Source organism: Elephantulus edwardii, unplaced genomic scaffold (genome assembly GCF_000299155.1).
Source record: "Elephantulus edwardii isolate Elephantulus edwardi_28Jun2011 unplaced genomic scaffold, EleEdw1.0 scaffold00098, whole genome shotgun sequence".
In the NCBI taxonomy this organism is placed as follows: Eukaryota; Metazoa; Chordata; class Mammalia; order Macroscelidea; family Macroscelididae; genus Elephantulus; species Elephantulus edwardii.
In genome coordinates this window covers 473,650-500,778 of record NW_006399848.1, presented here as the reverse complement: position 1 = coordinate 500,778, position 27,129 = coordinate 473,650, and the positions used below count along the sequence as shown (strand labels likewise).

The 27,129-nt window shown below is 39.3% G+C and overlaps 1 protein-coding gene across 3 annotated transcripts in view; it reads right to left on the bottom strand.

The window, feature by feature from the left end:
- GRM3 (glutamate receptor, metabotropic 3) overlaps nucleotides 1-27,129 on the bottom strand; it is a 310,500-nt gene that overhangs the window by 99,743 nt on the left and 183,628 nt on the right. Inside the window, exon 2 of one of the 3 annotated variants that reach the window (XM_006891435.1) lies at nucleotides 10,018-10,615. The exons of 1 other annotated variant lie outside the window; for it this stretch is intronic. In XM_006891435.1, coding sequence (XP_006891497.1) covers nucleotides 10,018-10,485 — 468 coding nt within the window. In that variant the 5' untranslated portion in view covers nucleotides 10,486-10,615. Of the gene's footprint in view, nucleotides 1-10,017; nucleotides 10,616-27,129 lie in introns of those variants that run through there. One more of the 3 variants, XM_006891437.1, reaches the window with a different exon arrangement.

Here is a 27,129-nt window from a genome sequence, read left to right as displayed (position 1 = left end):
CAGAAAAAGATTCAGACCTGTAGTTCAGAGGGTCACTGTGAGTTGTTCTCATTTTGATGGCACATAACAACAGCAACCCCAATGATATGTGGATGTCTTACCTCCTGCGTTAATGAAAGAGAAAACCTTGTCCGGAGAAATAGGATTTTTCTTTACAGGTGTTTTTTCAATTAACACAATTGCAGTGGAGTAGGATCAGTCCTAATCCTAATTTCTTCTGTGTGCTGTTTTATAAAAGATAACAGACACAGAAACAGAATCTCACATGGAGAAAAGACATGCTGCCTAACAAGTGGCCCAGATGCACCTACAAGCAGATAAAGAATGTCAGGGATTGCCAGCATCCACCAGGAATTCCTATTGGAGAGAAATATAGAAGAGTTCACTGAAAGGCCTTCGAAGGAACGGATATGACCCATGTCTTATTTCTACTTCAAATACATAACCTCCAGAATATGAAAAATAAGTATCTGTTCTTTAAAATCACATACTTTGGAGGTTTTTCTTGTGGCAGCACTAGAAACCCAAGATAAAGAGTTCTTTAATCTTAGTTAATTTGAATTTTTTCAGAAAATGGAAATTCTTCCAGAAATACTCTAAAAATGCATAGTTATAACTTTCCCTTGGTGTAATCGTTGTATTTGCAACATTAAATTCACCATGTGCATTTTCCACCTTTCTAGAGATAGAAACAATAATGGCAAAAAGTTCAACAAATGGGTTTCTGATGCTCTCGCTGTGTTTTTCACTGGAGACTACATGATGCTTCATGCTCCCTGTCTTAGTGCCAAGCACAAGAGTCTGGCATACAGTAGGCACTGTGCATATTCTTCGTAGGGAGAGGATGTGGAGAAATTAATGAGAATGAAGATGAATTCTACCGATATCTCTAGCGTCTTGGGTGCCCAGCTGTCCTCTGGTTTGCACAGTCTTCTATGGGATAGCTGATTTTTGAATCCTTAGAAAAGATGCAGTATAAAAATAAGTGGAACAGTACTTCTAGAGTTTTTTTTCTCATTGCAGCACATGTAAGTAGTGGAAGTTGAGAGGATGTGCTTACTTCCCCCCCCACCCCCGCCTCTAATCTTGCTACTTACCTATCTTTTGTATACAACCGAGCTTCCCATCATAGGAAAACAGGTAAATGACTCCAAAATTCATTTAAATATTTTCAGGATTTTTTTTTTACATGTACCAGGTATTTTCCTGTTAACTCTAAAAGAAGTATTTCTTCTCAACATGATAGAGATTATTCTAAGTGTTAATGTTAAAAGATAAAATGATGTTGCTTTTGAACTCAGGGAGTATCAATTTTGGTGGGGAAATAGATATATTAATAAATAATTATATTTACTATGATGGCAGTGGAGTTGTGTCTCTGTAACAGAAATGTGGGAAAGACTTCTAAAAAGGGACAAGCTTTGAACTGAGATGTGAAAGGCAAAAGCATCTGGGAAGGCAGATAGACAAACAGACATTACATTCCAAGGAGAAGAAAATTCACTCTTCTATTCTCATGGTTGTTCTCTGTAATCTCCCAGTACTTACATACTTCGTTGACACTCAGGTCTTAAACGTACAACCTTCATTTATGTAGGGATTTCCCGATTTCTTATATACAGCACTCTGGTGGCCTAGTATGTAGGGAATTGTGCAGCTAACACAAAGGTGGGTGCCCCTGTGTTAGTTTGAATCCATAAGCGACTCCTCAGGAAAAAGATGGGCAATCTCCTCTCGTGAAATTTAGTCTTAAAAACCTAGTACAGGGTCAATTGTGATTTTGTTCTATCTTGATGACAATGAAAGGGAGAGAAAAAGGAAGAGAGGGAGGGAGTGAGAGAGGAAGAGGGAATGCATTTCTAATATATCTCAGGGGCTGGTAAGATGTCTCCTACTTTTAAACTTTATATTTTATATTCTTTTCATTCATTCATTGTGCGTAACAGTGTTGTGGTTGTATTTAAAATTACAGGCCTGATAAATGCTTATTTTCTAATTAAAAAGGGATGTTATATGAATGCCCAAGTTGTACAATGTAGCTAATTGGAAAGCCTGATTCACCAAATCAACACAATTACGGCCATAATCAAGTAAAATAACAATTGACTGAATTTCTATTAAGTAATCTTCATAGAAAAGAGCCTGTGATTTATTTTGCTTTGTACTTCAGATACATCCTTTGTAATCACTCATACCCTAATAATAGAGTATTTTGCTTGAATAACATATAATTTTAAAATTAAGAAAGGCTTTTAAATGTCATATAGTTCAGTTACTAATATAATGGAATAATTTCAACCTCTCAATAGCATAACAATTTAAATATCTCAATAACATCTCTGTTAAAATTTAGGCCAACTTTTGTTTGAATAAAAGTCTCTGTGGCATAACACGAAACATAAATTATTATATAGATGATTATACTGCTAACTGAAAGATTGGCACGTCACAACCATTGGCCTCCTTGAGAGTAAGATGGGAAGTCTTCTCTCACAATGATTTAGAACCTCAGAAACCAAGGAAAGTTTGCTGAGTTGGAATGGCTCCATGGCAGTGCATTTGGTTTCAATATTTAGAGTGACAGAGGGCTCGTTCCCTCTTTCTTCATCTTTTAGGCTACTTAGCTAATTTCCTAGAATTCTTTATTTGGGAGCTACAGTGGCCTAGTGGTAAGGATTTATGTGGCCAACACAAAGACACATGTTCAAATCTACCAATAGCAGTATGGGGAGAAGATGGGCAACCTCCTTCTTTCTGAATTATAGCTTCTGAAAACCTGCTGGAGGGTCAGCCATGAATTAGTTCTGACTTGACAGCACATGATAATAACAACAACAGTAACTTCTTTATGTTGACCATAAGTATGCTTTGCTTTAGATTGGTTACACTTAAGGTAGCTTTGGTGACCTAGTGGCAAGAATCTGTGCTGCAATCTCAAAGGCACACAGTTCAAGGCCACCAGCTGCTCTGTGGGATTAACTGCCTCTGGAAATCCACTGGAGGGTCAGCTATGGGTCGGTTCTGACTCACAGAATAGAGCAACAGCACAACAACTTATACCATGTAGAGAAAAAGCAGTAAAATTTATAACAAAGGTTTTCATTTAAAGAGCTATTCTTCTCAGGAACACGAATGAGCAATGCAAATTGTTAGGTGCCATCTTGTCAACCACAGCTCCTACCAACCCTATGAATAGCAGATCTGAACCGTACCCTCTCCTGTACCATCCTCACAGCCTTCAATATGCTCAAGGTCATTCTTACAGTCACTGTGTCAGTCCATCTTATTGAGGATCTTCTTTTCTTTCTCTGATCCTTTCTCAGCATGTTCTCCTTCCTGGAACATCCTAATATTATATGCAAAGTGGCCAGGAGAGACCAGTCCTTGGAGATGGACAGCATGCTCTGAAGGGTGGAGGGACAGCGCAAGAGAAGAAGACCCTAGATGAGATGGATTGATGCAGTAACTGGGGCAATGGGGATTGGTGTGTCAGAATTAGTGAGACTGGCTCAGGGCAGGGAAGGGGTCAGAGCTGCTGTACACAGTGTCCTTATGGGTCACAGGCAACTCGACAACACAGAACAACAACAACAATAACAACTGAGATGAAGGTTCACCACCCTTGCCCCTAAGGAACTCTGGTTGCATTTTCTCCATGCAGATTGTTTGTTCTTTTGACGGCCCCCAAGGTCCAAATCCACAATAACAGCATGTCAAAATCCATGTCATGATAAACTATGTTATAAGAGCCATGCTCACTTTTTAGAGACTCTGGGGTTTAAGCATTGCTAGGGGGTAGGTGTGTCAGAGACAGTGAGGTTGGCTCAGGATAGAGTAGGGTTCAGAGCTGCTGTACATAGGGTTGCTATGAGTTGCAAGTGACTCGACAGAACATAACAACAAAACCAAGACAATTTTTAAAAAGATCTAATTTTACTGGGGATAGATAGAGTTAATAAGACCTTCCTGAGACTCTCTTCTTCTATTTCTCTGAGCTCAACTTTTAGTTACTATCTCAGCTAAATCTCCATTTGTTACTGACTTTAACATGTAGAGACGGAATGAAAAGTTGATCATTTTAGATCTAACGCATTCTAGCCAAAATTCACTTCTGCTCAGGAAGATGGCAGAAATACTGTCCTCTGGACAATTTGACTGTATAACTGGAACTGTGCAATTGTTGCATGCCATTGAGTCAAACAGATTCATACCTCACCCTCTGAGGGTTTTCAGAGCAGTAAATCACATGGGAGGATATTGCACATCCTTCTCCTATGGAGCAGCTGGTAGATTCAAACTATTCACCTTTGGGATTGCAGTACAATTTCTTACCATCAGAGATCCTATGTACAGTTCTTTTTTGTTTGTTTGTTTTATTTAATTTTTTATTGCTTTAGTGAAAGATTAGCAATTGGCTTTCCATTCAAACATTCATACACTATGTTGTTAACTACAAACGTCCACAATTCAATTTCACTCTCTCCACGTCTATCCTGCGATGCTGATGCTCATTTCAATTAATCCTTCTAACCAGTTTCTTCCTGCCTGTGGGGCTTTATCCTTGGGTACATGCTGCCCTTTTGATCTTGTTGTTATTATGTGTTGGAGAGTCAGAACAACTCATAGATGACCCTTCAGAAGGTTTTCCAAGGCTGTAAATCACACAGGGAGAGATTGTCTGTGTTTCTCCCATGGAGCAGTTGGTGAATTTGAAACCCATGCTTTTTTGGTTGGCAGTGAAACTCCTTACCACTAGGCCACCAGAGCTTTTGACCTTACATGCTGATTATTCTAAGAAGGGCCTCCCTGGTAACATTGCTCATTTTATAGACTATCTTTTGTTTGGCTTAGGGTTGAACCACTATGTACAGATCTTGTATAGAAGAAGTGAACAATAGTCTCTTGAAAAGTACAAGTATAAAGATTGCTTTGAAACAAGTATTACGGAGACAATCACTGAGCTAAAAGTAACTGACCTGTTCACTCCTCTAATATATACTCATTATTTTCCCTGAAGTGGGTGGAATAGACTTACAGAGAAAGCAGAATGCAAGTTTGAGTATGCTTTGGAATGACATTTATTCACCAGAGCATTTGGCTAGATCTCACTATATTTGCTGATAAAGTAGCAATTTGATGCTAGCATTCATTGGTTACTGAATTAAGAAATCAATATTGTTGCTTTGTAAAAGGGACCACCACAGAGTGGCTTGTCTTACTTAATAAAAATGTTAGGAAAATAATTATCCAGGTTTTCATCAATGATAATACAGCTTAATCCAACAAGTCATTAAGAATTCTCCATCTGATGCAGTTTTCAGAGTCTGCACATGCTCCCTATTGTATGAACGTACACAGTGTTTGCTCTGCCGACTTCTAGGAGATTTCTTCTCCTTCAGCGGTAGGATAATGAAAGAAGAGGAAGCTGGAGAGAAAGTACTTTGTGAAACAACTGGACTGATAAAGCATTCTAGGCCAAAATGCAGGAGATTCTGGGGTCTAAACTGATCCAACCACAAAAAGGGAGGAGACACAAATATTATCATTACCCTAAGTTCCCTCTCTCAATAGGCAATTTTGTGTCTGAAAACTTGCTCTGGCTTGCCAAGGAATGCTATTAAAGAGTTAGGAGGGATTTTTAAAACTACTTAGTAGATTCACTTTAGTACATTTCTTTTCACACCTTACACATACAGTTTCTCACCTTATTTCCTTGTGCTGTCCGAGGAAAGAGACTTTGCAGTAGATATTCAGGAAGTCAAAAATAGTTAAAAATGATTACAAGTGTTCATTGACTTTCTGCACCCCTGTCTCATGGGTTATCAGACACTAGGGCGAAGGTCCAAAATCACAGAATCAGGAATAGTTATGTTTGAAACACATCCAGAAAAATCACTCCTAAAACACTTGTGCACAGATGGGCTTACTTCACAATTAGAAATCTATTGTTTTGAATTGCTAATGGCTTCTTTTTCTTTTTTAGAATTCTCATTAAAAGACAGAGATTTGAAAAGGGATCGTAGAACTTAGTTCTTAGTTATATGAATGAGTCTAATGTCTTTTTGCATTCCTGGTGCGTAATCGGAAGCCAGGCCATGTGAGGATCTTTGGAAAGGTACTTGGATGTCCATGAAGAGGACGAATTCCTCATCTCCCTGTTCTGCTTTGAGCGAGGGCCAGTTTCCAACCTCTTCCTACCTGAGCAGTCAGGAAACCTGAGGGCACGGGAGGGGGTGGAGACTCTGGCTCTTTCCCTTACTCTTGTCAAGGTTTTTGTCCCTGTGCACATGGACATCTGCCACAACATACTGATTGGCCTCCTGGGATCCAGCCTCCTTCTTTTTAGTCCTCCGTTCACATAGTGTCCCATGTTACGCTTCTTCCACTGCAGTTTTCATTTTATCAGCTATTCTCAAGACTTTACTTCTTAGCTTGTGAGTCACAGGAGTATATTCTGAATTGTAATTACTGTTTTTTTTTGTGGTAGTGATGGAGCTCTGGGGACCTAATGATAAGGAGCTGTGCTATCATTGCAAAAGCACAAGGTTCGAATCCATTAGCTGCTCTGCATGGGGTCAGGGGGAGAAGAGAGAGAAGATAGGCAGTCACCTCCTGTGTGATTTACTGCCTCTGAAAAGCTGCTGGAAGGTCAGCTATGGGTCAGTTCCAACTTGTCAGCATATTGCAACAAGTAGTGATCACTGGATTTGAAGTCTTTTGTGGTTAAAGGTCTAGTCTATATTACTTGAGTGTTCTCATCAACCCCCATCTCAGTGCAGCACGGGCACTAGGAGCTTAAGATACACTGACTTGCTGCCTAAGCCCTGAGGTGCAGGACTGGGGGCAGAGCAGTGAAGATGTCAAGTGACTTCCCAAGTTCTGATGCTGGGAAGGCCACAGGGTCGTTTTTAGATGTGGCTCTTCACTGGTATTTCCTGTAACTGAGGGGGCGTGACACTTAACCATTTCTGAGTGTTGATTTATTCACTCTCTAACTCACTGCTGACTCACAGAAATGGAACTGACTCATAGGTGACCCTACAGCAGGTTTTCAGAGACTGCAAATTGCACAGAAGGACATTGCACATCTTTCTCGTAGATTCTTTGAAAAGCACAAGCATCCTCCATAAATTCCCTCAACTGTCCTATCAACAGCTATTAGAAGTAGATGTAATTTTCCTCATAGATAAAAAAAAAGTAGTGGAGCTTGAATTCAAAGTCACTTCTTTCCTTTGCTACAACCTGCACTTTTTCTATTGCAGCCTGATGGTTTTTTGAATTTTTAATTTATACTGTTGTTGTTGATTGCCGTTGAGTCGAACACAACTCATAGTGACTCTATGAACAAAAGACCTAATGCCTTTCCATAACTGTCATCATTTCTCCAAGTTCATAGAGTTTCCAGAGGCATGTGGTTTAGGAAGTGGATGCCACCCCTGCTTCCAAACCTGTTTTCCAACTGCGAGCTCCACCAAACACTGCCCACAATGGGAAACCATTATGGTATGTGATACCCCTAATTTATACTATAGAACATTAAAGCCATATGGGATTGGTGGCCTTTATACTGATGTAGCTAAATAAATGAAATATTAAGCAAGGCCCCTTCAAGATAAGAAGTGAATTCTTCCCTTATGAATATGTACAGTTTTAATAGCCCAAATTGGAAAAAGAAATCTTATCTCTTCTGAAGAGTACATAGTAAAAATCTAACTGCTGTCTAGTCAATTCTTACTTACAGAGCTTCTATCTCAAGCTCTGAGGTTGTGAACCTGGAGGAGATTGCTTGTCTTTGCCCTATGGAGTATCTGTTGGATTCAAACCAATGAGCTTTCAGTTGTCAGTGGGGCATATTATGAACTTGATGTTGTTAGTAAAGTAAAATTAGATAAAAGGATCTATGTAGTTGGTATAGTTTGCCACTTCAGATTAACGTGATGCTGTCTAGTTTCACCTCAAGGAACCTCATGTGTTAGAGTCAAACAGCATTTTCTTTACTATAATCTTTACAGAAGCACATCACCAGGTCTTTTATACTATGGTAGCACTAGGTGGGTCCCAACTGATAACCTTTAGAGTAGTGGTCAATAATAAACTGTTTGTGATATCCCAAGACCTAACAGATATTTACATATCTGCTGTAGTTGTTGTTGTGTGTAGTCAAGGAGGGACTGATCCACAGCTGACCCTCCAGCAGGTTTTCAGAGGCAATAAATTGCACAGGAAGAGATTGTTTAGCCTTCTGAGGAGCAGTTGGTGGATGCGAACTACATGCCTTTGGGATCACAGCCCAGATTCTTACCAGTAGGCCACAAGAGCTCCCTGTCTACTTTAGGGTATTATTAACTTTACTAGGAGAACCCATGGCCAGGGGGGAAAAAGGTATCTATTTAGCCCCTCATTAATGGTAAAATTGGGAATAGTATGAACATTTCTAAAATGATTGGCACTCACCTGGTAAAATTATTGCTTAAGTAAGACAGATATTCTTAATTCTATCTTCTAAAATAGCAAATTCCATTTCTCCTGATCCAAGTGTAAAAATAGTGGCATAATTAACATGATATGCTTTAAGATGTGCAATATTTTCTACCCAGCTAATGAAGTCAAAGGATGTTTATGAAAAACCAATTACCCTAATTACTCATAATATGAGTGTATGCTCCGAAGAAGGATAGAAATAGGAAATTGCTCATTTAGAATACCACCAAATTATACATGGAATTAAAAATGTCATGAATCTCAGACAGAGAAATAAGGTTATTCCAATGCAAATAGAGCCAATTTAAGTGGTTTGTTACATAAAGACTATGTATGTATAGTAAACTTCCTTCAGGGATTGGGACTTTGATTATGGAAGTACAATAGGAATTATAGTATATGAGTTTAAAATCATGGACATTTATTGCTGGAACATTAGAAAAATACTGACCAAAAAACCAAAACAAAACCCCAAACCAAAACAGAACTAAACTTCAGTCAACATATAGAAATATAACGTAATTGAAAGAATACAAAAGGCCTATGTGAACTCTTGTTCTTATGTGAAATACTCATGGGTTTTCCCCCACAAATGTTTTTAGAACCAATCTTTATGGAAACTCAATCTTTCTAGTGATCAAGAAAATCTCAGGGTTAAACGAATGACTTCTCAACTCTCTTTTATCCCTAAAATTCAATAATCCAGTATGTGAGGATTGCAAGAATTTGAATAATCTGTTCCTCCTTTCTGTAGCAAAATTATAAAACTCAGTTATAGTTTTTAATCTATTTAAACTGGGTGCTAAATGATGTGTATTTTAAGTCTCTTTAAAAAAATAATTATTTGGTTTCTCTGCATACATTTTCAGCCTTATACCTTAGAAAGTATTGTAATTGTGAACAAAAAAAAGCTTTAATAAAAATGAGGGGTAACAAAACAAAGTTCAGTGACTGGTTGACTGCATCAATGCCATCTAATTACCACTAATGCTAATGTCCTATACGCACATCCTTCGCTATGCAATTTTGCAGCACTCTTATTGTGATATATTTTCCTCTCCCATGACTCTCCTAAGCCTTGTCAGTTACTTGGCCAATAGAATGTTGTATAATTAATGCAAATGAGAATTTAGTAAGGGTTTGTATGGTTGAGATTGCATTCCCTCACCTCTTTGCAGTATTCTGAGAAGAAAATATAGACAAGCCCATGGATTCCAGTTGAAGGCAGGACCAGGCCTAGGTAACTAGCCTCTCATTCCACTGCAGTTGATCTATAGACTTGTAAACTTTCATATAAATAATTGTAAAAATAACAATTACTCAGTTTGAGGGTAGGGTTTTTTTTTATGTTGTAACATCTAAAAGTCACAATTGAAAAAAATTGTCATTGGTAAAGAAACATGTGTACAAGCACATATTTAAAAATTCCACAGAAATCAACAAATTGATGGAGTTACTGGACTATTACTTTATTCCTTCAAGACATTATAAACAAAAAGACATAGTGGGTTAGACATAGCATTGATCAAACCTTACCTGTATGGAAACACTGCTGTAAGAGCCACCAATGACTCCTGCAATGAGTAGTGGGATATTTTCTTGAATGGCATAGGATCCATCAGGACACATATATTCAGCTTCATCCACTTTAGTTAAAGATGCCCTGACAAATTCCAGTGATTGCTCTAATGCATAGGTATCCCTTGAGCATGTATCCAAAATGTGAACACCCAACTTTACTCCTGGCAACAAATAATTGTCCTTGTTGATTTCATCAATGGCAAACAACATGGCTTCCAAACGTTGGATCCCTCGATCTTCATTGATCCGGCCACACTCTTCAGTCCCAGTGCCTTTTTCGTTAATAGGAAATAGGCCCCCCAAGACCAGGTCACCTTCAATTTTAATTTCCCTCCTCAGAAAGTTATGGTCCCCTAAACATAATAAAAATCCCTTTGAAAACAAAGCTACAGTAAGTACTTGGAGTCTTGTCAACATCTTCATGGATCCTGTCTCTGTGCCTCTTGGTGGATCAATGGATGGAGCCAGCTAGTCCTCTTCTCTCATTTCTTGGATGTTTGGCCTGTCCTTCAAATAAGGGAGGGACAGACTAACAGGGCCTGTCACCAAATTCCTAAAGAGATAAAAATTATATGAACAAAAATGGTAAGGAAAGCAATAGCAACTGCAATGATGGTCTCAATTAGAACTTTGATGAGATAATCACCATTTAGTAACCACATGCGGCACCAAACATTCTCCTGTAGTATTCTCACCCCATGTTAGAATGTAGATAGTAGCTTTCATATTTTGCAAAACTAAGAAGTAAAATTTCTTTGTAAAGTGTACTTAGAATGGGGGTAGAATTCATTAACATTTCATTTTTTTTTCTAATGCTGAATCTAGTGTTCTTGCTACTGAGCCATTTACTTTATAATTGGTGGCTCAACAGCTTGAATCTAGGACTTTGTACCTTTTCTTTCAGCTGTGCTTGAAAACTACTCCTATTCCTTGACCCTTAATCTGCTTTCTATTTTGTACCAAAACAAAGCACAATGGTAGCACTGCCCTCATTTTAAAGTCATCCTACCAAATCCTGCTTTTCTCTTCTTAAAGTGAGCTTTTCAGAGGACTCTGCAGCATTGCTCTCTCTTTTTCTAGCATCTAGGAATCAGTGGAAGCAAGTTCAAAGCCACTTTAGCATCCCACTGGGGGTGGGGGATGGGGGGTGGATTTCTACCTTTATTACAATGTCTCTGAACAAATGGCTCTGAACTTGCTTCCACTGATTTTTAGTAACCAAATAAAATAAACACACTGGCACGCTGGTGGCCAAAAGCTGGGCTGCAATCATGAAGGCATGCGGTTCGAGGCCACCAGCTGCTGTACCGGAGAAGGACCAACAATCTCTACCTGTGTGATTAACTGCCTCTGCCCACCAGAGGGTCCGCTCTGGGTTGGTTCCAACTCTAGTAGACAACAAGTCCTCATTTTACTGATCTTTCTTGGGGTAATGCTGTGTACCAACTTCCTTGGTTTCAATTTCACTCTTCAATTCTGACCACATCTTCATTTCCATTGCTAAACACTCCTACATTTAATTTACCTCTTTTTCATGTCTGGGCTAGTGTATCCATCTTTCTGATTTTAAACTATTATTTCAGTGAGCTCCAAATTCCTAGGTCAACTCTCTATTAAACTGGCTTACATATCAACCTCTATTTCATCTCTTCAGATGGATCTTCTTTTTACTTAAGTTCTTGAGTCAGATATCTACAGTATTCCCATTTTCAATTAGTCACTAAACCCTATTTAACCTGGAGTCTACCCTTTTAACTCCTTTAACAGGCCTTTGTCTCTCTATCTCCACTTGGCTCTTGTAATCATTAGCACAGTGATTTTCTATGAAGCTGATGCCCTGCCCCAAATTTATGGATTATGAAAATCTGCAGCTCTAGTAACAAAAGCTTGAAATTTCCTTTTGGGAAACCCAGACAACTACAGATGATGAGCAAAGTGTAATTGCTCCTGACTCTTTCCTGCCCTCCTATTTAAAGAAGTACTCATGTTGGGGTCTGCACAGTAGCTTGTATGTTGTTGTTGTTGTTGATTGCCATTTAGTCAAGTGCGACTCACAGTGACTCTATGAACAGAAGACCAAATGCCTTTAAATAACTATCATCACTTCCAAGTTCATAGAGTTTTCCGAGGCATGTGGTTTAGGAAGTGGATGCCACTCCTGTTTCCAAACCTGTTTCACAGCTGAGAGCTCCACCAAACACTGTCCACCTTGGGAAACCATTCTGGGATTTGATACCCCAATGGTACAAGGTTCAACATCACAGTAACCCAGGTTATTTCATATTGCACATTGACAAAGAGTGATTTACAAAGTGGAAGAGTGTTCCTCCAGATATAACGGCACTATTTTCATTTAACAGTTGGCTAAGTGTCGTCAAGTCGAATTCAACTGAGAGTAAGTTTCGTACAAAAGACTTGAACTCTGTTCTATAACTAACAACATTTCTGTACATTTATAGAATTTAGAGAGTTTGTAGAGTTTCCAGAGGCTTCTAGTTTAGGAATTGATGTCACTCCTGCTTCCCAGCATAAATCAATCTGGAAGCTCATCCATACATCATACATAATAGGTAACCATTATGGTATTTGACAAGACTATAAGAACAGTGTGCAGCATCACAGCAACATCAAGTTGTCCAGTTCAGCAAATAGACAAAAGATCGCTGTTTCATTTAAGGAATATTCAAGCCACACCTTTGAGTAGACTTCCACCCTAGACAAAGGCTCAAGGACACCCACTCTTGAAGGGAAAAAAGTAGTAAAACACATCAGACATTACCCCAAAAACTTCTCTCACATGACAATCAGGACTGCCATCTGGTGGATCAAACAAAGTCCCAGAGTGGAGGTTCCAGGCCCCAGGTACAGATTATATATGTTGTTGTTGTTGTTTAATGCCCTCGAGTCGTAGACGACTCATAGCGACCCTATGAATGAAAAGCCTGAGCACTGTTCATACATAGAGTTTCCAGAGGCAAGGCATTTTGGAAGTGGATGCCACTCCTGCTTCCAGGCTTGATTTAGTGGGGAAGCTGCAGCCAACACTGTCCACCATGGGTGCCCATTACCACGATTGGCACATCACTGTCACAGGCTTCAGCATCACAGCAACCACGAGTTACCTCTGTACAGCAACGCACAGACCAGTGCTATACCACCTAGAAGAATGTTTGACAGGAAGACCACTAATATAAAAAGCCAAGGACAGGTTTACATCAATCCTGAAGGGCTAAAAGAGATTATATGTAGCTGTTGATAATTCCCTAATCAAGTTTCTTTTCACATCATAGACTGGGAAATACTCTTAGGAATCAGTCAAAGTCCTGCTGTAAGGATCATGGTTTTGACAGTAGATGAGGGTCTTCTGCAGAATCATTTCCAAGCTCAGATGTGGAGTACTCAGCATGATCACAGAGAGGTTGAATGCACATACAGAGCAAGGCCTTGGCTATTGTCCTCTCTGACACTCAGCAAGATGGCAAGCACTTGGTCAGCATGCTACTTAGCCCACTGAGCATGCTCACTCACTCTGGACCACAGAGCAAGTGAGGATGTGGTGAGAGTGAGTGGCACAGCCCTGAGTGTGGAGTCGTAAGCTCGTCTACTCATATTTTGTACAAGATGATGTGTTAGTGTCTTATTAAGGAAGACTCTTCTTGTCAATCAGTAAGGATACCTGAAAACCAACTTACCTGCATGCTCTAAAATACGTACATAAATAAAGCACATGGTTTAGGAAGTAGATGCATTGCCTTTTTGGAGGAAGCTCTTTGCAAAATGAATTGTTAACTAAATTACTACTCTTTGGGATGCTCAGCTCCTACTAATCTGTCCTTCATACTATCATCTGAAACATGATTGTGAGCATATTATTTACTTAAATGTTATTGCCCCTCGAGAACATTATATTGAGTAACAAATCTCAGTCACAAAAGGACAAATACTGCTTAACACCACTGCTACAAAACAGGACAGACATGGGGGTTGGGGGAAAACTAAGAAAAGAGGGGATAAATAATGAGCACTGCTTTGGAATAGATGAAGCGAAGAACTGTTTAGAAGGAATATATGATTAGGCATTGTACATATGATAATGGCCCAAAATAAGAGGTACTTTGCAAAGAGGACTAGGGAACAGTGGGGGAGGGAGGTATTGTGCAACCATGAATGAATGAAAGGAAAAAAGTGAACTGGGGGAGGGTGATGGGATAAAATGTGCAACAATGAATGAACAAAAATCCAACTTTTCTGTAAACTTTCAATAAAATCACAATTATAATAAAAATTATTAAAAAAAGAAAAATGAACAAATGTTATTGCCAACACCCTTTTTTATTATTAAATTTTATTAGTTTTAATGAAGATTTACAGGGATTTTGGGTTTTCATTCCTTCTTTGCTGCACCATTCTCTCTACCCTCCTCCCCAGTTTGTTCTTCTTCCCCCACCATCCGAATGTCTGTTTTAATTGTCCAATTGCCACAGTGCTTGTCAAAGTCAGTTCTGATTAATCTCCTTTGTCAGTGTGTCCTTTGCCATTCCCTATCACTCCTCCCTGAGAGAGACTTCACCCTGATTCATAAGGAAAAGGGGATGGCGTATTCTCTTAGCTACTTCCTGCTGGAAAGGGATGCTGTGGGCCAACACCCTTTTGATAACAAGATGATGAATAGATTTTTCTGTGTTATTTTTTATCAAGTTCTTTTTAGAAGCTGTAAGATCTTATCAGTGACTAGCTCTCAAATTCATTTTATTAACTTTGCCCCATTTCTCTCAATATGGCCTAAGCCTCAGGCATATTGGGCTATGCTCACTTCAGTAAACAGCTAGGATATTGACGAACTACTCATTCTCTCTGCCAGGAAGGCCATTCCACTCTCATGTGTCTGACAAACAAATACTGATCTTTAAGACTCAACAGTCACTATCAGGAAAGGCTAAGCATCATTTCTTGTCTTTCTTCACCTTTATTTCTTGCTTTATGTTCCCCTTTCAGCTTCTCAGATTTATAATTATTATGCTTCATTTGTGTTTCTTTGTGTGTTTATTTGAGATGAAAGAGCACAGCATTTAGGATTTTTAAGGTACAAAACCCAAACAGACACATCTTAAAAAAAAAGAAAGTTTGGAGTGAATCCCAGAGCTAATCACTTGAACATTTTTGACATTTCTCCCTTCCTGTGTTAGAAGTGCCCTTTAAACCTAGCTTTCCACTTGGAGGAAGGGACAGTTGGTGGTTTTTTTGAGATATACAGTCAACTGAGTTTTGTTTGTTTATTTCGGTTGAATCTCACCTACTATGGCAGCAGTCACAGAGGCAATCAGTATTAACCCAGAGCCTCTCTAGGAGATCTGCCTCAGGGCACCAGAAAAAAAAATCTAATAATAATAATTTTTTAAAAAGTTGATACTGTGATATATTTTTTTATTTTATATCTATTTCTGATCTTTCTTTGATCTTTATGTGTAATTCTCTTTGAAGAAAAACTGCCATGGAAGGCAAAAGACACCATGATCATTATCGCTAATGATAAAGAAGCAGAAATTGCTCTATAAAAATAATTGTTTTATGTACCTAATAAAAGAGAATAGTTAATTAAAAGAAGGTCATCAATACAAGCTTACCATGTACCTTTATTAAAAACCATAGATAACTCTTGGAAGTGATATAAGTTTGATTATTCAAAGGGCAAAGATGATTTTATAGTTTACGGACAGTTTGATTCCTTGGTGGGCAAAGCTCTAAGAGAAAGAAGTCATCAAATAAAATATTACATGACACTGAAAGTAATAGTATATAAGTATACCTATCTCACAGTTTATGGCTGTATTTTATCTATTTTGTATCCAATATTTGCGATCCAGAAGTCACTCAACAAATGTTTCTTGAAGGAACATGTTGTGGAGGCAGTTGTCAGAACAGAGCAGGGAAACACTGCATGGCTCAAAATTGGGAAGGGTGTACACTAGGGATGTGTCCTAAAGGTATGTAACCTTCTCAATCTATATGTAGAACAGATTATCTGGGAGGCTGGGCTCTATGAGGAGAAATGTGGCATCAGGATTAGAGGAAGAATCACCAACAATCTGCGTTGTGCAGATGACAGGATTTTGCTTGCTGAAACTGAGGAGGACCTGAAGCGCTTACTGCAGAAGGTCAAGGATGTCACCTTTCCATATGGATGAAGATCAATATCAAGAAAACAAAGATTCTCACCACTGGACCAACTGGCAGCATCATGATAGATGGTGAAGAGATTGAGATTGTTAACAGCTTCAGTTTGCTTGACCCCACAATCAACATTCTTGGTACCAGCAGCCAGGAAATTAAAAGACAAATTGCATTGGTAAAGTTTGCTGTCAGAGACCTCGCCAAAGTACTGGAGAGCAATCATGGCAGTCTGGAGACAAATGTCCTCCTGATCCAGGCCATAGTCTTTGCCATTACTTGCTATGTGTCAGAGAGCTGGATAATGACTAGGATGATAGAAGGAGAATTGTTGCCTTTGAGATGTGGTATTGGAGAAGAGTATTGAATATACCATGAACAGCTAGGAGAACAAACTGGTTCATCCTAGAAAGGGTGAGTCTAGGCTGCTCCTTGGAGGCAAGGATTCTGAAGCTTCATCTGGCATACTTTGGACATGTTGCAAGGAGGAACCAGTCTTTGGAGAGGGATGTCATGCTTGGGAGGGTGGAAGGACAGTGCAAGAGAGGAAGAACCTTGATATGGATTGATTCAGTGACTGGGGTAATGGGGGTACGTGTGACAAAGACAATAAGATTGGCACCGGATAGAGCAGGGTTTAGGGCTGTTGTACATAGGATCACTATGAGGTTGGGCAGCTTGATGACACAGAAAAACAGAACAATGTTAAGTCAGAACCAATTAACAAGTAACCTGTCATGGGTTTTCAGAGACAGTAAATTACATGATAGGAAATTGTCCTCCTTCTCCCATGGGATAGCTGGTGGATTTGAACCCTATATACCTTTGTTTGGCTGCACAATTTCTTACCACTAAGCCACCAGAACTCCTTTGAAGGAACAAAGACATTTACAATTATGTTAACACAGAAGCTTCACTATTTTATTCATAGCATGGGAAATGGGAATTAAAGGAGGGAAATGAGTTGGTTTTATTTCATTACCTGCCTAATGGCCCCAAATGCTATTACCCTATTATGCTCTTTGAAGATAGTACTGCTAACAGGTAGAACTACAGGAACTATTTTGTGTGTATGTGGAAGAAAGCCCTGCTTCTGCCTTTGAAATTTAGAGGCAGATACTTCATAACTGGGAGAAGTGTGGTTCAATGTTGGCTTTCATTTATTTATTGATCAGGAGAAAACCTAATAAAGCATAAGACATTTTGCTGGGAAAGGTGAAGGATCAGAGAAAGCAAAGATTCTCAACAAGAAAGATCGACACAGTGATTGTAGCAGTGGGTTTGAGCATATGGAAGAGCATGAGGATGTCACGGGATAGAATAAAGTTCAGATGTGCTGTTCATAGAGTCTCTGAGTTGTCATCCATTTGACAGCACCTAACAACATACAACATACAACATGCTTTCTATAATTTTTCAAAGCTTCAGGGATTCATTTACCACTTAAGTATCAATTGGACAGCAACTCTGTGTAGGTTCTTCACAGAGCTAACATCCACGCTGCTGTAGCAAGGTGTCCAGGATATATTTTTTTCTTATTGTGTACCCTCTAATCAGATCTGACTGGCTCATAAGGAGATTTCCCCTCCTTCTCCAGCAGAGCACCTGGGGGATTCAAATCATGAACCTTCAGGATTGCAGTGCAGCTTCTTGCCGCTAGGCCACCAGAGCTTCCTTCAGGATATAAATTTTAATTGTAATTAAATGAACATTCCTGCTGTCAGCTAGCATTCTAATTCTTTCTTATTTTTATAGAGAGAATGATAGAAATGTATTTATGTATATTTCTGCCTACTATCACTATTATTTGTAAAAATCTCCAGAAATAATGTGCCATTGATTTCTATTAGCCTGATAATAGTTAAGTTCTCAACTTATACAATTGCATTGTAAACTACTTCTGTCATATGTCTTTAAAAAGTTAGATGTGTATACTCTAAAAGGAGATTGACTGGTAAAAATGTCGTGTAAAGTTATTGTTCTTTAAGTATTTTAACATGTTGTTGTTGTTGTTGTTATGTGCCATCGAGTCGTTTCCGACTCATAGTGACCCTATGCACAACAGCCCTAAACCCTGCTCTATCCTGCGCCAACCGCACTGCCTCTGACACACCCATCCCGATTACCCCAGTCACTGAATCGATCCATCTCATAGAGGGTCTTCCCCTCCTGCGCCGTCCCTCTACCCTCCCAAGCATGATGTCCCTCTCCAAGGACCCGTCCCTCTTGGCAACATGTCCAAAGTATGTCAGACGATCCCCAGAATCCTTGCCTCCAAGGAGTAGCTTGGTTTAATCCTCTCCAAGATGAATCTGTTTGTTTTCCTGGCAGTCCAGGGTACATTCAGTACCCTTCTCCAGCACCACAGCTCAAAAGCATCCACTCTCCTGTCCTCCCTAGTCATTGTCCAACTCTCTGATGCATAACAAGCGATTGTAAGGACCATGGCCTGTATCAGGCGCACCTTAGTCTCCAGAGAGACACTGTTGCTCCTGAGTACCTTTGAGAGGTCCCTAACAGCAGACTTTCCCTTCGCGATACGCTTTTTGATTTCCTGACTGCTGGTGCCAAGAGTGTTGACTGTGGAGCCAAGCAAACTGAAGCTGTGAACACTCTCAATCTCTTCGTCATCCATCCTGACGCTGCCAATTGGTCCAGTGGCGAGAATCTTTGTCTTCTTGACATTGCGCCTCAGTCCATACTGAAGGCTGCAGTCCTTGACCCTTCGCAGCAAGTGCATGAGGTCCTCCTCAGTTTCAGCAAGCAGGGTTGTGTCATCTGCATAACGCAGATTGTTAATAGATCTTCCACCAATCCTGATGCCACAATTCTCCTCATATTTTAACATATCATCTTTAAATTTCATTTAGTACAGTTTTAGAGAAAAAAGTCAATTAGGGTAATGCTTAAATGCAGTGTTAATATTTTATTTACCTTTTAATTAAAGTGGAATATATAATGATTAAGGCTAGAGGGCCATGCATAATTTAGGAAAAGACTTAGCATTGTTTAAAGTGAAAAAACTAAAACATGAAGAAATTAAAATTTAACACAGATAAATAGACAAACGTGGTTAATTCGATGCAACAGTTTATCTCAGTATAACAGTTTATTGGATTGTGGGAAAGGACACCAACCACTTGTTTTACAGGGTCCTTTCATTATACACCAGCTAGCAGCATGGTCTCCTGATAAACAGGCTCCCTACCGCAGTCACATTCATATGCAGCTGAAGAATTGCAGCTCTGCAGTCAAAGTTCTTCATTCAGGAGGATGACTGATGTGTCAACTAAAAACAAGCATGTGTGGCCTGCTCTGTAGGTAGGCAACCTGCTCACCAATGTTTTATTAATCAGGACATTCATAGAAGCCCACAAGCTTGCAGTGAATAGAATCCCTGGACTATGTGGATAGGAAACATTTCTACACTCTGCATATGCTAATGTGTTTTCTCTTTCCTCCTCTCTGCTTTGCCCAGGGAGTTGGTGTTAAAATGAGATAGAGTGTGACTCAGTGAATAAATAGTTTATCCAAGTGAAGGAAAAGTGTTTGCTTGGCAGGTAATAACACCAAAACATACTCTAATTTTCAGAAATAAAGCTTTGTTTCAGCAAATCTTCTGAAAGGGCTCAAAACCTGCCCACTCACCCAATCAGTAGTAAAGCTAGAGCTAGTGTTTAATACATGCAATTTGAGAATGACTGTATAATTTTTCAGCTGTTAGAATAATAGGCAACAGAATGTTTAGCTCTTGTGCCTAGACTGACATTTTTTACCGGGAAAAATAGAGGCTGCAATTGTACATAAACTAGCAGAACAGATCAGATTATATCATAATTGTAATATCTTTGTTCTTGACCAAGGAATAGAGATAATTTATCCTCCCCGAAACCTTTAAGACACTAGTATGAGGATCTATCTAAAATTCAATCATTCTCACAGATTTGGCTTTAAAATGTCTGACCTTTGTGGGCTGCCACATTATTCCAGATATTCCCTTAATTTAGTGAATTCTACACATTGTGTTCTTTTTATAGGATGATCATATTTTGCTTTGTAACTTATTTGCATACATTTTTTTTAATTGAAGATGTTCTTTCTTCCCTGATAGATTGTAAGCTACTGACTATCAAAGAAAATACCTCCGACACGGTTGTATTTTCCCCAGTGCTTCACACTGAGCTGTCAAATGTTGCTTCAAAATGTTGTGTAATTTCTGAGAGATTTGTCAGAAGATTAGGAAATTATTTTCAAATCCTATTCAAAGAATGAAAATTATCACTGAAAGCCTTATCTTCTTAAAAAAGATGTTTTTGTAGGTAAACCTTGTTGTTGTTGTCATGTGCGACTCATAGTGACCCTATGTACAACATCCCTAAACCCTGCTCTGTCCTGTGCCAATTGCACCATCTATGACACACCCACCCTGATTGCCCCAGTCACTGAATCAATCTACCTCTTAGAGGGCCTTCCCCTCCTGCGCTGTCCCTCCACCTTCCCAAGCATGATGTCCCTCTCCAAGCACTAGTTCCTCCTTGCAACATGTCCAAAGCATGTCAGACGAAGCTTCAGAATCCTTGCTTCCAAGGAGCAGCCTGGTTTAACTCTCTCCTGGAAAAACTTGTTCATTTTCTTAGCAGTCCATGGTATGTATATTCAATACTCTTCTCCAGCACCACAGCTCAAAGGCATCAATTCTTCTTCTATCCTCCCTAGTCATTTTCCAACTCTCTGATGCATAACAAGTGATTGCAAAGACCATGACCTGTATCAGACACACCTTAGTCTCCAGAGTGAAACCTTTGTTCTTCAGTACTTTGGAGAGGTCCCTAACAGCAGACTTTCTCATTGCAATACGTCTTTTAATTTCCTGGCTGCTGATGCCAAGAGTGTTGACTGTGGAGCCAAGCAAACTAAAGCTGTGAAAAATCTCAATCTCTTCACCATCCATCCTGATGCTGCTAATTTGTCTTCTTAATATTGAGCCTCAATCCATATTGTAGGCTGCAGTCCTTGACACTCTGCAGCAAGAACTTCAAGTCCTCTTCAGTTTAAGCAAGCAGGGTTGTGTCATCTGTATAATGCAGATTGTTGATACATCTTCCACTAATCCTGATGCCACAATTCTCATAAAGCCCAGCCTCCCAGATAATTTGTTCTGCGTATAGGTTGAAAAGGTATGGAGATAGGATACATCCCTGGTGTACACCCTTCTCAATTTTGAGCCATGCAGTGTTTCCTTGCTCTGTTCTGACAACTGCCTCTTGGCCCAAGTATAGGTTTCACATTATGATCAAGTATTCTGGTATTCCCATTCTTCTCAGAGTCAGCCACAGTTTGTTATGATCCACACAGTTAAACGCCTTTGCATAATCAATGGAACACAGATATGCATTCCTCTGGTACTCCCTTCTTTCAGATAAGATCCATCTAACATTAGCTACAATATCATTAGTACCATGACCCCTTCTAAACCCAGACTGCACTTCTGGCAGTTCTCTGTTGATGTGATGTTCCAGTTGTTTTTGGATAATCTGCATCAGAATCTTGCTTGCATGTGAAATCAATGATATTGTTCTATGGTTTCCATATTCTGTTGGGTCACCCTTCTTTGGAATGGGAACAAATGTAGCTGTCTTCCAGTGGGCCAAATGGTTGTTCTACAGATTTCTTGGCACAACTTGGTGAGCAGAGCACATCCAGGGCAGCATCTGTTAGTTGAAATACGTCAATTGGTATACCATCTATGCCTGGCATTAGAAAAATTTGGCCCCAATATATCTGATATTTCCTTTGACTTTAAATTTTTCACTGTTTTTTAAAGAATTGAGAAGTATAAATTAGAACTGGGAATGTTGAAAGTATTTGGGTAAGTAAGAAAAAATAGAACATATACTGTTGATTTGAGAGAGATTGAAAGAAATGGAAAATAGTACTTCAAAAAACAGGTTTGATATGAGTGACAGGGCTGGTTGTAGGGGGCCAAATCTATGTCCAATTCAAAGGTAGAAAGGCAAGTTCTGCCTTCACTCATTTTATTCTCATTTTAGGCTATTTAAGATGCCACAATATATATGAAATTTTAAACAACAAAAGCATTTGGGTTAAGTTGCTGTTGTTAAGTTGGGTCAAGTGCAGTTGTCATTTCTAACTTGTAGTGACCTCGGTACAACAGGACGAAACAGACGGAAGCTCATCTTGGGCAGCCCACCCTCACAAATCTTGGCTGGGCTTGATCCCCTGTTATCGTCACTGTGTCAACCCATTTCATTGGGGTCTTCTCTTTAGCTGATTCTCTACTTTTCCAAGGACTGGCTTTTCATGACAACACACCCAAATTACGTGAGACAAATATCTCACCAGTCTTGCTTCTAAAGACTATTCTCACTATACCTCTTTAAGATAGATGTGTTTGTTCTCTTGGAGCTATGGTCAATATTTTCTACTAACACCAAAATTTAAAGGCATTAATCATTCTTAAGTAGTGTTGTGTACCAACCACAGAGTTAGAACCAATTCATAGTTGACCCTCCAGAGGGTTTACAGAGGCAATGAATCATGTGAGAGGAGATTGCCCATCATTCTCTTGCTGAGCACTGGTTGATTTGAATTGCATACCTTTGTACTGGCAGCACAGTTCTTTACTACTAAGCCACTAGAGCTTCCTAGGGTCAAGTACTAGTGAGAATAATTTATTAGACCTTTTCTATAAGTTTATGTTATTAATAAAGAGTATGAAGGAGGCTCAAAGACTATTAGGTACTGGCATTGCCTTCAGGATGATAGGACTCGAGGAGAATGGCCTACTTTACTATCTGGCGTTGAGTGAAAAAGAAATCTTATCTATTTCCCTTATCTTCTGACTGTAGAAGAGAATGTATTTACGAAGGAGGAACATGAAGGAGGAACATTGATTTACTGTAGTACTAAACTTTGGTCTTTAGGGTAATTGCTGGTAATTTACTTCCAATCAATAGTATTAACTTGGTCAGGTCATTCAATCTAGAATTGATGAGTTATTCATTTCCCTTCAAAGTAAGTCTTTTTCTAAACACAAAGTGCACAGCATTGTCCCGTGTGGTATGTGGGATGTTTTGTGTGTTTCCATTTTAGCTATTTTCATCTTTAAATCTCCTAACTTCATTATAAAGCTTCTTAACTGTAGCCTCCTCTAATTCTCTGAGGTCTGCCTTTATCCCTTCCCTTTAGAAACTTCTAATACAAGTTACAAGTTTGTCAGCATGAACAGAGAAGAAATGGGGCACTCTGCAGCTTTCGTTTTCACCTTGGACAAAATGATGTAGGGAGAGAAATGCAGGGATGTCATTCACAGGAGAATGTGTCTACTTGTTGGTAACATGATCAAGTGTCTATTATTAATAATATCCTGTATGTAAACATCGCCTTGTAAAATTTCAAAGCATTTTGCACAATGTCTTAACTCTTACTGCTTCCTGCTGAGAAAACACTATCTTATCTAGAGGTAAAGACAGAAGGAGGAGGAGAAAGGAGGAAATCGTTTAAGCTTATTATAGGTATGTTAGTTTAAAAATCAAGGCACATCTGTTCCAAGCCATATTTTTTTCATTTATTTCCTATACATCTGAAAATTGGACAGTGAGTAGAGGTGAGAGAAGAAAAACCAATGCCTCTAAATTGTGGTATTGGAGGAAAGAATTGAATCTCACATGGACAGCTATGAAACAGTCTGACTTGGAGGAAATGCAGCCAAGTTGCTCCTTCGATGCAAGGATGGTGAAATTTCATCTGATAGACTTTTGACATTTTATCAGGAGGGACACATCTTTGGAAAAAGACACCAGTCTGGAAAATGTGGAAGGCCAGAGAAAAACAGGAAGACTCTCACAAGATGTGTTGACACACTGTCTATAACAATGGGTTCAAACACATCAGAGCTTATGAGGATGGTGTAGGATTAAGATAAGGTTCAGATCTGTTCATAGTGTTGTTATCATATGTAGTTAACTCATTGGCACCTTCCCAGGGTGTAAAGGGTTTACTTTGATATCCTGATATTCAGCCCTACCAAAGCTCAGCTATTATTGTTGTTAGGGGTTGTCCAGTCAAGTAGGACTCATAGTGATCTTATGAACCCTGACAGATCTGAATCCTGTGCTATCCTGTGCCATCCACACACTTCCTAACCCATTAGAGTCCATTGTGGCAATCACCATGTCAATCCACCTTGTTGAAAATATAAATAAAATAAATATGAATAAAGCTCAGCTAGTTGATAAAAAGTGAATATTATGTCTAATTGGGGAACACTCCTTTTATCACATATTGTAAAACAGGGGATAAAAACAGAAGACAATCCTGTCCTTGGGCAAAATGTTGATTACATATGCTAAATAGGAACTATTAGAATTGCCTGTATCCACTTGTGTGGTTAATTTGAAGGAACATAGGCTATCTAGTGGATAGAAGGAAATTACTACTTTGATTAAAGGCTTGTTAAAGGCTGGAGTAAGATAAGACCCAAACTACCATCTGGGAGTGTGTTCAGGACTCGGGGTGCTCTCTCTCCTCACTTTCTTGGGATAATCTCTTGATGTGAGCCAGCTGTATCCACCATGCCTGATGTCATCAACAGCTTCTTGAGGACCTTTCAGCAATTTCCTGGAAGGTCTTGGGTTGGGAGTAGGAAGAGGAACAATAAGGTTATTGAAAATGATGCAGTGGTTTACAGAATGAACTTTGGGGATATTTTTTCACCTCCACCTTTTTGTGTTTAATTTGGTATTGATTTTTATGATGCTCAGGATTCATAGAAAAGCTCCAAAGTTGAGAGCTCTGGCACTTGCAGTGACACTGGTGGTTTGAAGCCACCAATGGCTCTGAAAAGATGAGCAGGCTTCCTCCAAGCAATTCACAGCCTCAGAAACACAATGGTGAGTCAACCATGCATCAGTTCCGACTGATAGCAAATCTGTTTTAAGTGTTTTTGTTTTGTTTTGTTGAAGTACTGCTATCATATCCATCTTTCAATTTTTTCACAGTATGCAAATGGTAAAGTATTTGAAGTAGCATTTTCTTTTCCTAGTCCTAAATAAGATCTAAAGAAGATCAATAACTGGTTTCTGCTTCTGACCATTCCTTACTGGTAGTGGAGTAGCTTTCCTCCTGTAAAGAACAAACTATAAGACTATACCAAATTTCAGTTTTAAATTTGAAAGAATTCAAACTAAAATCCTTGAAGAAAATGAACAGATGAAGGAAACTGCCTGATTACTCAATGAATTCCCCAGCATACTCCCTGGGGCACTTTCTTCCCGTGGAACAGTGGTTATTTTATTGATATAAAAAGGCAGGGATTTTGGAGTGGCAATAGAGATTGAGATTGTTAACAGTTTCAGTTTACTTGGCTCTACAATTAACATTCTTGGTACCAGCAGCCAGAAAATTAAAAGACAAATTGCATTGAGAAAGTCTGCTGTAGAGACCTCTCCTAAAAACTGAAGAGCAACGATGTCCATCTAGAGACTAAGGTAAGCCTGATACAGGCCATGGTCTTTGCAATTACCTGCTGTGCATCAGAGTGCTGGACATTGACTAGGGATAATAGGAGAGTCGATGCCTTTGAGCTATGGTGGAGAAGAGTGTTTAATATACCATGGACTGCTAGGAGAACAAACAAGTTCGTCCTGGAGAGGGTGAAGCCAGGCTGCTCTTTGGAGGCAAAGATTCTGAAGCCTCATCTGACGTACTTTGACCATGTTGCAAGGCAGGATCAGTCCTTAGAGAGGGACTTTATGTTTGGGAGGGTGGAGGGACAGCATTGGAGAGTAAGACCCTTGATGAGGTGGATTGATTCAGCGACTGTGGTAATGTGGATAGGAGTGTCAGAGACAATAAGATTGGCATGCAATAGAGCAGGGTTTAAGGCTGTTGTGCATAGGGTTGCTATGAGTCACAGGCAACTCAATGGCACATAACAACAACAGCAGCAGCAGCAATAGTTTTGTGAGCTTGAGCATGGCAGAGATCTTGAGGATGGCACAAAACAGGACAGGAATCAGGACTGTTGTTAATAGGGTTGCTAATAGTCGTTCTCAACAGCACCTAACACCAGTAACAATAATAAACCCACAATAAGGAGTGTGACCATTGCAACAGGTTAGCAAATCTAGTAGTAGAGTATCAAGAGCTGTGGGAAGGCTGGATGGTGGTGGAACTTATAGAATAAAGTGTGGGAGCATGGGAACATGTCTAACCTCATGCCATTGTTGTTGGCAGTGATCCTATGAACAACAGGTCAGAACTTTGTCCTATCCTGTGCCACCCTCATGATCTCTGACATGCTCAAGCCCACAGGTGCAGACACTGTGTAAATGGATCTTGCTGAGGGTCTTTTTCTTTTTCACTGACTTTTCCCAGTATGATGTCTTTTTCCAAGTACTGGTCACTCCTAACAATACGCCCAAAACATATGAGATGCAGTTTCACCATCCTTGACTCTAAGGGGCATCCTGGTTGCACTTTCTCTGTGTTTTTTTTTTTTTTTTTGACAGTCCATAGGATATTCAGTACTCTTTCCAGCACTACAGTACATAGGCAACAATTTTTCTTTAGTCCTTCTTAATTCATTATCCAACTTTCAGATGCATGCAAAGCAACCCAAAATATCATGTCTTGTATCAGATGCACCTTAGTCTTTAACATCTTTGTGTTTTTACTATTTTAATAGGAATCTACTTTGTGTTGTTGATTGATATTATTCTTTATTGTAGAGTTACTAGAGTTCAAATACTACAGACCCCATGCTGGCTACACTGTTTTTTACAAGAAGTAGAATTTGATATTCTACAAATTACAGCACTTACACGTCCCATAAGCAATAGAAACAACTGTGTGTATAACAGACACAGAGATTTGGTG